This window comes from Sciurus carolinensis, chromosome 10, assembly GCF_902686445.1.
Source record: "Sciurus carolinensis chromosome 10, mSciCar1.2, whole genome shotgun sequence".
Taxonomy (NCBI): domain Eukaryota; kingdom Metazoa; phylum Chordata; class Mammalia; order Rodentia; family Sciuridae; genus Sciurus; species Sciurus carolinensis.
In genome coordinates, this window is record NC_062222.1 from 78727056 (window position 1) to 78740690 (window position 13635).

Genomic DNA, 13635 nt, shown 5'->3' on the forward strand with positions numbered 1-13635 from the left:
TTCAATATCAGTTAATTAAGATTGTCTTGAGAATTATTTCATTTTTTCCAATCTGTATATGCAGTATAGACCCCAATTTTTTTCTGATTTCTTTCAAGGCAGTTCTAAGCTTTGGCCCAAGTCCGCAGCTTATGTATCAAAACCACATTTCACCCATTCACTCTGTATCTAATTTCTAGAATGTAAAAATGTAATTGACTTGAAATGGATAAGTTAAACAAGTTACAAAGTACACACCAAACCCTCAGAGCCAGCACTTCTATCCAGAGTGTTATGAATTAGAAATGAGGGCTGGGGTTGTGGCTCAGTGGTAAGAGTGCTTGCCTAGCATGTGTGAGGTACTGGGTTCAGTCCTCAGCACCACATAATGAATAAATGAATAAATAAATGTATCGTGTCCATCTACAGCATAAAAAAAAAAATCTAGAAACAAGGGTTGTAGCTCAAACGTAGAGCACTTGCCTTGCACATGTGAGGCACTGGGATCGATATAAATAAATAAGGTTATTATTTAAAAAAAAAAAAACTACAAGTGAAAATCATAGAAAAATTTAGGTGGTGCCTCCTCCAACTTTTTTTCTTTTCTGAGTCTAACTTGTACAAAAGTTTGAAGTCTGCCCTCCAATAAATAGAAGTGAAAATCTAGTAAAAGATCAGTTTGTTTTGAGCATTTTTTGAAACATGCAGAGTAGCTGGTATGTTATAAAACTGGTATGTTCATACTCCTTTATTTGTATAAGGTAAAAGAAGAGTCCCAAACTAGAAAACAAGGGGTTTTCTTCTAGGTTTCTCTAAAATGCAAGGACTTAGGACGAGGCCTTGCATTCATGCAGTTATTTGGAGAACTAACTCAAAAGAACAGGAATGGGGACAGGGAAGACTCAAACAGTCAAGGAGGAGATCCCATTCTCAGGGGATTCTGGAGGCTCAGGGCCTCCATGCTGACTGGGCTGAGGTCCACGGGAACTCTCAGAAGCCACGTGCCCCTACCTCAAAACTGTCCAACTTAGTGACAGAAGTGAAGAAGTATTTACACACAAGCTTCCATGCCCCATCATTTAGGATAGCTAACTCCTTTGGACATTCAGATATGCACAGAGGCCAGAACAGCTAAGCAGAACCAAGGGCTTTAGTAAAACTTGAGGCAAAAATTGGAGCTGTGGTCTACCGCTACCTGAGTTCACAGAGCAAAAAATGTAATAAAAAGGTGAACTGTGAGGAAGTGGGGCAAGAACAAACTGCACCCAATACAAGTCTTGCCCAATTGCTGTGAAGGATGAATTTTCACTTCTTTAGTCAACTATTTAGGCAGGGTACACAAGAGAGTCCCTTCCTTTAAGTCTGGCAATATAGACTAAGAATGCGTGAAAGTGGCCAAGGCTTAGAGCATACTGCTTATGGCAATGAGTTTGTTTTTTAATGTTCACAACTATACTTGATAATTCCTTTTTATTTACAAAAGACATCTTAAAGAAAATGGAGGGGGGTGGCTTCAGAGCAGTGTGTGTGACACAAAAGCAGGTAAACACTGCTGTAAGAATTCAAAGAAAGAAAAATCACCAAAGCCCAGATGGAGGGCAGGGCTTCACAGCAGGAATGCTTGATGCATGCCTTGATGGTGTGCTCTGCCTGGAAAAGTAGGGCCCTGCGCACTGCAGTGTACAGGAGGGGAAGCTGGTTCCTACTGGGGTGTGGGGGTGGCAGTTTGGGTTGAACACAATCTTCAGTATAAAGCAGTTATTATTTCAGCATTTGGATAACTAACTTTCATGGCAGGCCAATGTCCCAGGTACCAGTGTAAGCACTTCATGTCTACTAACCCATTTAATCTCTATCTCTTTTGAAGCAGGTAGAAGGTACTGTTATTATTTTACAGATAAGTAACTTGCCTAAGGTCACAGAGCTTGACCAATACCCTGAAACTCAAGCAGCCTGGTTCCAGAGCCCACATTCTTGACAAAGGGCTGTATACTACTGCCTCTAAGCAGAGAGAAAACAAAGCAAAAGAAGGGAGTCATCTGATGCATCTGCATTTAGGGACAGACAGGCTGGGAAAGGTCTAATTTGGAAGCATCCCAAGGGAAATAATTCTGTCAAGCATCTGGAAGTCCTAATGGCCTCACAACCATTTCCCAGAGAGTACAGTCCCAAGCTGGAGCCTCCAGGGAGTGGGAGCAGTACAGAAGGTCTTTCAGAAGGTCACCCCTTGGTGATGATGCCCCTGGCAGCTATCATCAGTGAGCCATCGGAGCAATCACTCTCAGACTTCAGTTCATTCTGGCTGCTCATCTCTCTTTAACTTCTTTGTCTCTCTATCTCACTGTCTCTGTCTCTGTCTCTGTCTCTCTCTCTCTCTCACACACACACACACACACACCATTCTACCATGTCTAGCTGGAACCAAAATAAGACAAAAAGAGTGAGAAGAATCATTATTGACAGAAAAAAAATTTAAAACAGTGCTGAGGAAGTAGCTCAGTGGTAGAGGGCTTACCTAGCATGCTCAAGGCCCTGAGTTCAATTCTGAGCAACTATCAATCAATCCATCAATCCCCTTGGCTTTACAGTAGATTTCTTGACTAGGATGCAAGGGTCTACAGATTATCGCTCAAAATACCTCTCACTAGAAGAGGATTTACTTTCCCACCCCATAGCTCTTTTCAAGCTCGCCACTCTTTGCAGGAAGTTTACCCATCCCCATGCTGCTGAATTTACGAGTGACCGTTTACTCTGGCCCACTGAAGTCAGTTCAGGGTCCAGCACGTCTCTATTTCCTCTGTCACCAGACTAGCTATATGCAGACAGAGGATACTCTCTGAGACTAGGCCGCGGTGTCAATGTAGCATAGAACAGACCTCAGAAGATGGAGCAAACAAGAACTTGAATGACAAACCTTTGCTGTGTAAGCCACCAACCTCAAGGTCAACTTGTCACTGCAACATAATTTAGCCCAACAGACTGATATAGATGATAGATCTGTATGCATGTTGGAAAAAGCATTTGGTTCCAAAGCCAAGCTTTTCCAATAGGCTGAACCAGATTAGATAAGCGACTATTTACTCATACCTTATTTTTCTTGTCTATATTACTTTTCAAGTATTTTGAGTGGACACAGAGACATGATTCTCTTGGCAGCAATTTGAATAAACTAAAAAAATCAAAATGCTGGGGCTGGGGTTGTGGCTTAGTGATAGAGTGCTTGCCTAGCACGTACGTGTGAGGCACTGGGTTTGATCCTTAGCACCACATAAAAATAAATCAATAAAATAAAGGTATTATTCCATCTACAACTAAAAATATACTTTTTTAAAAAATCAAAATGCTAAATAGGCTTCCTATACACAAATATTTTTGTCAAACCCTCCCCACTTTTTTAAATTTCAAAAACCAGGAAAGATGGTGCATGCCTATAATCCCAGTGGCTTAGAAGGCTGAGGCAAGAGGATCACAAGTTCAAAACCAGCCCCAGCAACTTAACAAAGTCCTAAGCAATTTAGCAAGACCCTGTCTCAAAATAAATAATAAAATGGGCTGGAAATGTGGCTCAATAGTTAAGCATCCCTGGGTTCAATTCTTCATATGGGGGGGGGAGCCAGACCTGAGTGAATTTAACGGGCATCCTTAAAGAGAGTCACTAATTTTATGCTGGTATGAAATGAAATGAGTACACAGTGTACACCGAGATAAGAAGAATGAAAAAGGCCTGAAGTCTTAAGAAAACTCTGGCTTTCAAACCTTTTTCTCATAGGGTCCAATGTTTTTCTGTTTATTTTTTGCAATGCTAGGGGTTGGACCCAGGGCATCATAAATGCTAGGCAAGTGCTCTTCTTCTTCTTCTTCTTTTGGCTGGGGTTAGGGGGCATGGGGAGAGGATGCCAGGAGGGGCACTCACCCATTGAGTCAGATTTCCAGTCCTTTTTATGTTTTATTTTGAGACAGGGTTTCCCTAAATTGCTTAGGGCCTTGCTAAGCTGCTGAGGCTGGCTTTGAACTTGCAATCCTACTGCCTCAGCCTCCTGAGCCACTGGGATTACGGGTGTGAACCACCTTGCCCAGCCAGGCAAGTGCTCTTCTAATAAGCTATACCCAGCCCCAGTTCCTTTTTGACCTGCCACCTGAAATTCAACCTGCAACCACGAGAGTTCTGCCATTCTCCCTGAGCTCCACGCTTCAGGCTCAGTTTCTTTAGAGTCTGGGAAATAAGAATTTCTAGTTCTATATCTTGAGGAAGGGATCAATGTGTTTAGACTAGACAACGGAGCAATACTGTCATTTGCTGCCTAGACCCCTCTTCCTTCTCTGTGTCCTTCCTCAGACTTTGCTTTCTCTATTCTTTGGGGGCTCAGTACAGGCATGAAGGCCATCAATTTCCCTGATCCTTCCTCATTCCCCTTTATAGCAGTGAAGAATAAGGACTCTACAGATTTTTAAAGTCTTCCACCAAGTAATTCCAAGAATCAGAGATCTTTTTTTTCAGGGGGTGAGGAGGGTGGGGGATGAATAAGATATAAAGAATAATAAAGTGAATACACAGCTGTAAAGAGTGCACATGATCTAGTCTCTTACACATCCCCAGCATCCTGTCTACCTTCTTACCCAGGCCTGAATGCTGATGTCCCAGCTATACTGGATTTCTTTAAGAGGTTTTTCCTCACTTCCAGAGCTTTTTGCACACGGTGTTCCCTTAGCTTGGAATGCTTCTCCACAGACACCTCTCTACCTGGCTTTCCTCATTCAGTCCGACTGTTTACTCATCCTTCAGAGAGATTTCATGAAAGCAACAGGGATATTACCTCAGACACTGCACACAAAATGCAGGCAATATCTAATAAAACAGATACATTAAAAAGCCAAGAATGATTTCTAATGGTTTTTTTTTTCCAGTTTCTAACCCACCTATATTATTTTGACTCAACTTCCATCAAAAAAAAAAAAAAGAAGAAGAAAACCATAAATTCTTCCTAAAGGAATGTTACTTACAAAAATAAGAAGGTAAATTTTATGTTATATATATTTTTATTTCCTTTTGCATAATTAGAAAAGGTAAAAAAGGGGGGGCAAGAACAAAGTTCCATTTGTTGGGTGCCTGTTATTCTTTTATTTTTCCCCCTACTAGTACTGGGCACTTTACCACAGAGTAACATCCAAAACCTCTTTATTTTCTATTTTCAGACAGGGTCTTGGTAAGATGCAGAGGCTGGTCTTGAACTTGCAATCCTCCTGCCTCAGCCTCTGGAGTAGCTGTGATTACATACAGGCCTGCGCCACCACGACTGGCACCAAAATTGTTCTTTGGGGAGTATGACATTTTTCACACGTCTCCACCTCAGCCTGTATCCCCTATTGACACACCACACTTTATCCCACAGGGTCACAGTTCAGCAGATGGACAACATGTGTCTGCTGGACTTCCTGTATTGTGTGACTTGAGCAATGTGCTCACACTCGCTGGCACTGATCCAAAAAAAAGAAAAAAAGGTGGAGGTGGCTACAGTGCCTTAGCTTTAGTCATATCAGGGAACAAGAACAGATTCCTGATTTCTAACTCAGGCCAGGACTGAGACAATGAGACAACGCAAATAATCTTTTAGATCACCAGCAAATTCTTTTTTAGAAGTCTGTCTATATCACCTTAGCCCAAGTATTGTTTTTTTGTTCAACAGCAGCTGCATTGATGGGTTGCCAGCAAGGCCTGAGTAGGTCAGGAGGTATTGTTGAGTTGGAAGGGAGTTTTCTGTCAATCTAGATTTTTAAAAAGAGAGGGAGTGGGAAGCATCAATTATATTGTAAAGTAGTTTCCTTGGGGAAAAGAATAGAAGCTTTAGATGGGCTGTGTCTTTGTTTAAATAATGGATCAGGCTTTGGAGACCCCAGCTGAGACAGGTCTAGCCAAGACTATGAAAGACAGATCTCAGTAAAATGATAAAATCCAAAAGTGGCCTCTACCTCAACTAAGCTTTAGGTCCTATAAAGAGAAAAAACAGGCATAGAAATCCCTGTAGACTACTCCAGACTCCAAACCTCATGATAACTATCAGTGTGGCATCATGTGGCCTTTTGGCAATCAATTAAAGTAGGCCATCCAAATGATGGAAATAGCAGAGTCCCACAATCATTCATTCATTTGTCTGGACAGACACAGGGTGGCCCAGGTCCAACACTAAGCATCTATTTCCTCTACTATGGGAGTGCTCAAATGCTCAGACAGCCCCATCCACAACACAGCTTGGTTTCTAAGTACCAGCTCACATAAGATGGGTTGTTCTTATTGAAGTAAACCTCAAAATGTTGATGAAAATAAATCAGCAATCTAAGGGTTGTTATATCAGGATGGTGGGATGTGGACAGTTTTGTTCTTTTAACCAATTCCTTAGGTATGTTTTTTGTTGTAGGGTATACACATCATTTTAAAGAAGATTTTTAAACTTAAAAAAAAAAAATTAGGGCTGGGGCTATGGCTCAGAGGTGGCGTGCTTGCCTAGCATGCGTGAGACCCTAGGTTCAATCCTCAGCACCACATAAATAAAAATTTTAAAACTTTTTTTAAGAATTAATCTACAGCTTTCAAAATATTTAAAAAGGATTACTGCACTTCAAATACTATTTGCATTCCTTAATAATTACCTATAGAGGCTCCACATATATAATTTATATCCCAAACTAAAGAATTTTAATCTTTAAAAGCCCCCCACCCCTTACAGGACAGCCCCTTTATGGTATAGATGGCCCTTCCTTAGACTTTTTTCAGTTCTGTTAATCTTTCTCAGATGGAGGGCCAGTCAGAGCCCTCCATCTGAGGCCACATCCTCAAGTCAGAAATGTCAATTTTGTAATAAGGAAAAATAACATTTTTTTCAGTGCTTTCTCACACACAGTCCCCCCCACACACACCCTACCCTGTTCAAGATATACCATATCTTTCGATACTGTCTATAATGATTCCCAGACGATGAAAGCCTTTACCTGAACCATAACTGTTGACTCGGTAATTTGTGCATAATTCCCTTTCTCATTAGTTTACAAAGACCACTGAAGTTTATCACTTTAATATAAAGGGCTACTAAATATCTCAGAAAATAAAAGTTCCCGGAAAGAAGGAAATATCTTTCTTCTCCACTACTGAATCCCCAACACCTAAAACAGTAACTGACACATAGAAGATCCTCAATAATGGTATTAGTGAGCAAATAGTGAACTTGGCTTTCCATTTCTTTTGTCTCAACAGATAAAAGACCAATTAAAACAAATTTCCAGAAGGATATTATAGAGAAATTTCTGCCACTGGAAAAGTTTAAGCATATCTTTCATTAGGAATCAAATAAGAACTACCTCTGCATGGAGAAAACTGAACCAAATGATTTCTAAAGTTCTTTTCAACTCTTAAAATCTAAAACTTGATGAATACCAAACCTTAAGAGGGAGTGGATCAGTTACATAAACCCTGATTCCCAGGTAAAGTAATTGCCATGTGCTGTTTAAAATCAAGATAATTGTTGCCCTGGGATGCAGAGGCAAAAATGCTAATTCATCCAAAATGTAGACACATCCCTAGGAGGGAAATGCTCTTGCTAATTATCAGTTACAATCTGGAAACAGCACATGTGTTTCAGGATTTTCTCAGGACCAAGCCCTAAAACCATCAGTTGTTAAACGAAAAAGTTAGGGATGAAGATTTCAAATGGAACAAACAATATCGTATTAAACTGAAGCTTTCATTTTACAGTCAACAACAAATTCACTTAAGAAACATATTTGAATTTAGTCTTGAGGTTATTGATTGTAATTGAATATAGCCATTTCATAAGATAGAAAATACTACATTTGACATATAAACATTTCTCCCCATGAAAATGTATTTAACTTGAGATCACACTGACATGTCTAAAACTGAGGGCCAATTATTCCAACTGAATTTTTCTTTAGTACAGATGGGAGAGGTAGTTTGTAGGAAAAGGAGATAACTTGTGTTTTCCTAAACAACTTTTTTTAAAAAGTAATTAATTCTAAGCCAGGGGCAGTGGCTGCACACCTGTAATCCCAGGGGCTCAGGGAGGCTGAGACAGGAGGATCACAACTTCAAAGCCAGCCTCAGCAAAAGTGAGGCACTAAGCAACTCAATAAGACCCTGTCTCTAAATAAAATACAAAATAGGGCTGGGGATGTGGCTCAGAGGCCAAGTGCCCCTGAGTTCAATCCCCAGTACCCACCAAAAAATATAATTAATTCTAAAGGAGTAACTATGCAGATCCATTCCCATATAAATCAACTTTGGAGTGATTCTTTTCTCTCAAAAACTTCTCCTTTCTTTTGTTAAACATAGAATAGATAAGGAGACTGGAGAGGCAGAGAATTCTAACCTTAAAAGATATAGTGCAGATCCCCTGGAACTGGGTTTAGAGAATCTTCTGCATTCACTAAATTTGTTCTTAGGCACAACTACAGAGACCCCATTTAAAAGAGTAACCCAATGAAAAAAGTGTATCAGTTCAACAATTTCTTTTCAATTCAAAAATGTGTGGGATCACACATTTTTTGTAATGTATTAAGAGATTTTTCAAACTTGTAGTCAATTCCTGATTATTCATACAAGTCAGGGGGAAAAAGGTCTTCCATTTTTAAATTTTTAAATTTATGTAATTTAACTTTAATTCCAATGACAACAGGGAATGTTCAGAAAGCAGTAACTTCCTCTGTACACAATTATTTTTTTTTAAATCTCCTCTATTATCTGAATGAGAGTTCTTACACAAGAATTCCATGGGGCTCCAGCTCACATATGGTGGGCAGACCTGGTGTTGGATATGATTAAGGCCACACAACTAAATCTTAAAATCCACATATTGTTCCTATTTAACTGACATATATGAACTAACTAATTTATAGAAAAATGTGCAGCAAATTATTTCTTCTACTTCCCCCGGCCCTCAAGAATGCACCAGTAATAGGTGTTACTGAAAAATACACCCCCTGCACAGAATATTTGCATTCCAAGACACTTGCCCATTTATCTAAAGCAGATATTGTTATTTTAGTTCTCTGAATCTGTGCCCTGATAAGAAGGGGGTGGGGGAATAACCAGATAAATTTGATGGCTATGGACCTCAATTTCCTCATCAGAAAAATATAGAGATTAGTTCTGAGACTATGCAAATTCCCTCAGTGACAACAATGTCCACTAATTAGCAAGGCCACAGTTTGCATGCAAGAGAAAGAATTCTTAGAAGTGTATCATTAAATAGTAGAGTTCAAAAGGCCTAAAAGACCCACAGTTGCACTTTGGTGTGACCATTGTACATTTTCTGACCATGAGAAAAAATTTTGAAAATACATCTAGGTAGAACTCAGAGGGGAAACTCCTTGAATTTCCTCTTGGGCCGGGGCTATGGGTGCAAAAGGCCAGCGTGGTCTCAGGGAGGAGTACAGGGGAAGAGTCTTGAGTTTGAAAGCCTGGCCTTGCATTCTGAGGTTTCTGAGCTTCCAGCATCTCCGTGAGACTTTTGTCTACACCTACGAAATCTCTCAAGCCACCACCTGCAGCTGCACAGTTGTGCGAAGGGAAAGAGGAGAAAAGGAAGAGGAGGTAGGTAGACCAGGAAAGACCTCGCCCGAGGCACCCGCAGAGCCGGCAAGGCAAAAGTAGTCTTTGAACATCCACCCAGAAAAAGGGAAAGAGAAAGAAAGAGGACTCCGCCTTCTCCACCCGGCTAGGCTCCTTACAATAAAAAGGAAAGGCTGCTACCGCCTCTTCCCTCCCGCTTTCACGCGGGGGATGTAAAGCAGCCACTGACCGCATCCTCCAAGTCCCACTCCCCTCGGGCTGGGTCCTGAGTTACAAACCGAGTTACAAACCGCCTCTTGCATTAAGGCGCAGCCTCTACCTGGACCCCTGGCCCACAAACTCAGGGCAGGGGCATCCCCTCTCCCTCCAGTCAGTGGGGCACTCGATTCTCCGCGCCCGCCTTCCCTTCCTCTTCCTCGCGTCCCCGCCTCTTCGGCCCGCCGCCCCCAGCCTTCCAGCCGCAGAGCATTTAAGTACTTCCACCCATCCCAACAAGGGAGCCTTTCTGAAAACTTTTGTGTATATCTGGGGCTTTGTCCACATCCTGGGCAGGGCCCGGTCACCCGGGTGGGTGCCTGAGGGTGTCCGGGATCTCACAATGCTTGGGAGAAGCCACCACGGAAATCCCACCCCTTTGACCCGCTCCTATAACCGTGTGACACAGCGCTTCGGTTCACAATTCCCATGCCCTGATTGCCCCTGGGCGCCGGGGAGCCTAGAGGAAACCCCCGGCACCCGGCGCCTTTCTCGACTGTCACGAGGGAATCGGTGTGCGCGGAGAGAGAGAGGTAGCTGAGAAATGCCGCGGCAGAAAGAACCCTTTTAAAGGGAACACAGAGAGGGTCCTTTTTCTTCCATATCTCTGGAATAGGGGCGCGACGAGGAGATACACTGTTGCATCAGGTAGGATCTGAGCCTCTGGGCTCCTCAACCTCCCCACAGCCCCAGACGCGCGCCCAAATTCATGCACACACCCACAGCCAGAGCCGCCACGGTCCAGAGCTCCGGCCCGGCTCCCCGGTAGCCCCCACCCTCACCATCTCCAAATTCAAGACCACCCGGCGCTGGAGCAGCAGCGCGCGAGGGAAAGGAGGCCCCAGCACTCACAGACTGTCTCCCCACCGCCACGGCCATCGCGGCTGCGGCTGCGGCTCCGGCTCCGGCTCCGCCTGGGTGCTCTCGCTCGACACTGGCTGCTGCTGCTGCTGCTGCTGCTGCTAGCGCTTGGGCTCCGGCTCGCCTCCCCCGCGCGTCCCTCGCGGCTGCGCTCTGCTCGCGCTCGGCTCCCGCTCGCAGCCAGCAGCATCTGCTCCCCCCCACGCCGCCGCCCCTCCCGCTTTATTAGAGCAACATGGCCACCCGCCTGGAAGGGACCATTTGCTTCCCCAGGAAGGGGTGTAGGCCTGCGCGCCCCGGCGGAGGCGGTGGGAGCGCGGGTGATGGGCGGGCTCGGAGCCGGGGTCTACCGGCTTTGGGCGTAGGGCTGGGCTTGCCAGAATTTAGCGGTGCGCCAGTGCACGACCCTCTCGCTTGCCACTAATCCACCCCTAGCCTGTGCGCTGACTACCACCCCCCGCTCCATCAGGTGCTGGAATCCAAGTAAAAGCCCGAGCACAGAGGTCCCAGCCCCCGGTCCCGCCGCGCGTTTTAAGAAGCGGGCGGAAGGGCGGCTGCAGAGATGGGTATAGGAGACTAGGGGAAGACAGGTCATTGGGATAGCATCTCGCGGAAAGTTCGCCCTGGACGACACGCCCTACCTGGAGTAACAGGTCTGGAATGGGTTGTGGTCACCGAGGAGAGCGGTGGGCGACCGAGTTGGGGTTGGGCGCGTCCCCACAAGGGAAAAATTTGAAGTCTTCTCTACAAAAGGGAGAGACCAAGAGGCAGCTGGAAGCTGTCACTGTAGCGTGCCAGATAGGGGACCCCACTAGAGAGGAAGAGGCTATCGTAGTTGTTGCCACAGACGACCCAACCACCGCCTGCATGAGAGAAAGAAGAGACAAACGCCCCCGCTGGAGAATTAAGGCATCTGTCGGCTGCTCCAGAGCTTAGGGACCGAGGCCTCCCACCGTGTAACTGGAGGCTGCTTGTGGGGGCTCCGCTGATTTTATTCGGTCGCCAGAGACAGACCCTACCACTCCGAAGAGAGCACTCTGGAGCTATGGCTCCGTGTGGCGGGGATGGTGCCAGGCGAGTGACCCCAGTGGATGCTACTCCTGGTGCATAGAACTGAGAAACTCCTCCGCCATGGGGAAGAATTTTTCCAGCAGATGATGGAGGGTTACCGTGCATCCGTGAGGCAGGTGGAATGGGACGTAGGAGGGTCCCCGGGCTTACGGGGTTGTGTGACACCAGCACAGGCCGGGCAGTGAAGTGTGTCAGATGCAGTAGATTCTAGGAGTCCAGAGAAGGGGACCCACAAGATGACTGAAGATAGCTACCAGACAAGGGCAGGGAACTTGGATTAAAGCACTGGGAAAGTGAGGTGAGGCAGTGAAGAGCAGTGATCAGCCCAGAGGGTTGTGCCCTCAGGGAAAACCAAGCCTATTGAATTAGGTAAAAGACAACCCGCCTGTTTGCACCGGGCGCCTCAAAGTCTGACCTGAGACTTGAAAGCACCCAGCTTTCTGGGAACCTGGAGTTTGCTCCTCCATCTGTCTCTGCAGGATTCCAATGCATTCCACAACTTTTGGGAAAGGAGAAGTGGTCTTCCTGCACTGGTTCAGCTGTGGTGACCCAGACACTGAGTTGCTCTGATAGGCGAGGAAGGACTGAATTCCACTGGCAGGACAGCCAGGGAACAGCCTGAGAAGAGAACAGTGGTGAAAGAAAGGTGAGGGGCACTGACATGGAACCTGATATCTGGGCCTATACTCAAAGAACTCCAATCTTTGATCAATTTCTATACCGTAGACTTCAAATCTTTTGAACATAGGGACCATCATTTTATGCCAAATATACATTAGGTACTCAATAAGTGTTGAATTAAGATTACATGTGAATGACCACAGTGCGGAGGGAGGGGGAAGAAAGAAATACTTTCATCTGCAGCTCTGATAAATAGACATTTTGTCCTTTCTCCCATAGGAAGAAGCAGGCTGTGGCCCAATGAAAGAGCCCTCTACAGCTGGGCACAGTGGCCCCCGCCTGTAATCTCAGCGGCTCAGGAGGCTGAGGCAGGAAGATCGCCAGTTCAAAGCCAGCCTCAGCAACAGCGAGGCGCTAAGCAACTCAGTGAGAACCTGTCTTTAAATAAAAAAAATAAAAAATAAAAAAATAGGGCTGGAATGTGGCTCAGTGGTCGAGTGCCCCTGAGTTCAATCCCTGCCACCCACCCCGCCAAAAAAAAAGAGAGTTCCACCTAGTACCAATGGATATAAGGACAGTTACAAAGAAAATCTCTACTTTGTATTATATTGACCAGACCAGACTGCAGAGTTTATTTATTTTATTTTGAATTTAGTTTGTGAATACTTATTTGTAAACTCAGCTAATCAGATTATAATAACCTGAACTCCCTACCTTGATGGGTAGGTAAGTTCATCCTAATTACAAAACCTTAAAGTCACAATCTCAATTAATGTTTGAGGAAACTCATTAGGGACAAAATCTCTGATAATTCTCCCAGCATTGAATCTTTTCTCTGCCTATTCCTTCTCTCCTCCATTTTTTTTGGGGGGGGTGGGGACGGGTGGGGCAGCAGGTTGCAGCTGTAAGCATAAATATATTTAATAAAAATATGTCAACCCCCATCACTGCAAATAATCACCAATAATAATATTTTTAGCCTATGGACGCTATTTCAGTATGTCAGCTGTCACTATGAAATTGTTTTAATATTATTCTACAGCAAGACCACCTAGGTTCAAATTCCTGACTTTACTGCTTCATAGCTGTATGACCTTGGGTATGTTCATTAATCTTTTAGTGTATCAGTTGTTCTCATATGTAAAATCTGTTTAAAAATAGTTTTTCCCTAATAGAGTTGCTAGAGATTAATTCATCTTTTCAACTATATGCCTAACACTATGCTAAAGACTAAGAATTTTAAAATGAGGATGCCTCTCCCTTAACCA

General features: G+C 44.2%; 1 protein-coding gene and 1 long non-coding RNA gene across 12 annotated transcripts in view; one reads left to right on the forward strand and one right to left on the reverse strand.

The window, feature by feature from the left end:
* Septin11 (septin 11) overlaps nt 1-10862 on the reverse strand; it is an 88516-nt gene extending 77654 nt beyond the window's left edge. For all 10 annotated transcript variants that reach the window (XM_047566288.1, XM_047566287.1, XM_047566285.1 and 7 more), the window contains exon 1: nt 10667-10862. In XM_047566288.1, coding sequence (XP_047422244.1) covers nt 10667-10693 — 27 coding nt within the window. In that variant the 5' untranslated portion in view covers nt 10694-10862. The remainder of the gene's footprint in view (nt 1-10666) is intronic.
* Nucleotides 10253-12801, forward strand: LOC124994421 (uncharacterized). 2 transcript variants are annotated; one of them, XR_007110488.1, is made up of 3 exons: nt 10253-10462; nt 12226-12392; nt 12647-12801. It is a non-coding gene; the product is annotated as an uncharacterized LOC124994421 (long non-coding RNA). The 2 variants fall into 2 exon arrangements; XR_007110487.1 differs by lacking the exon at nt 10253-10462 and adding an exon at nt 11174-11328.
* Nucleotides 12802-13635: the final 834 nt, after the last annotated feature.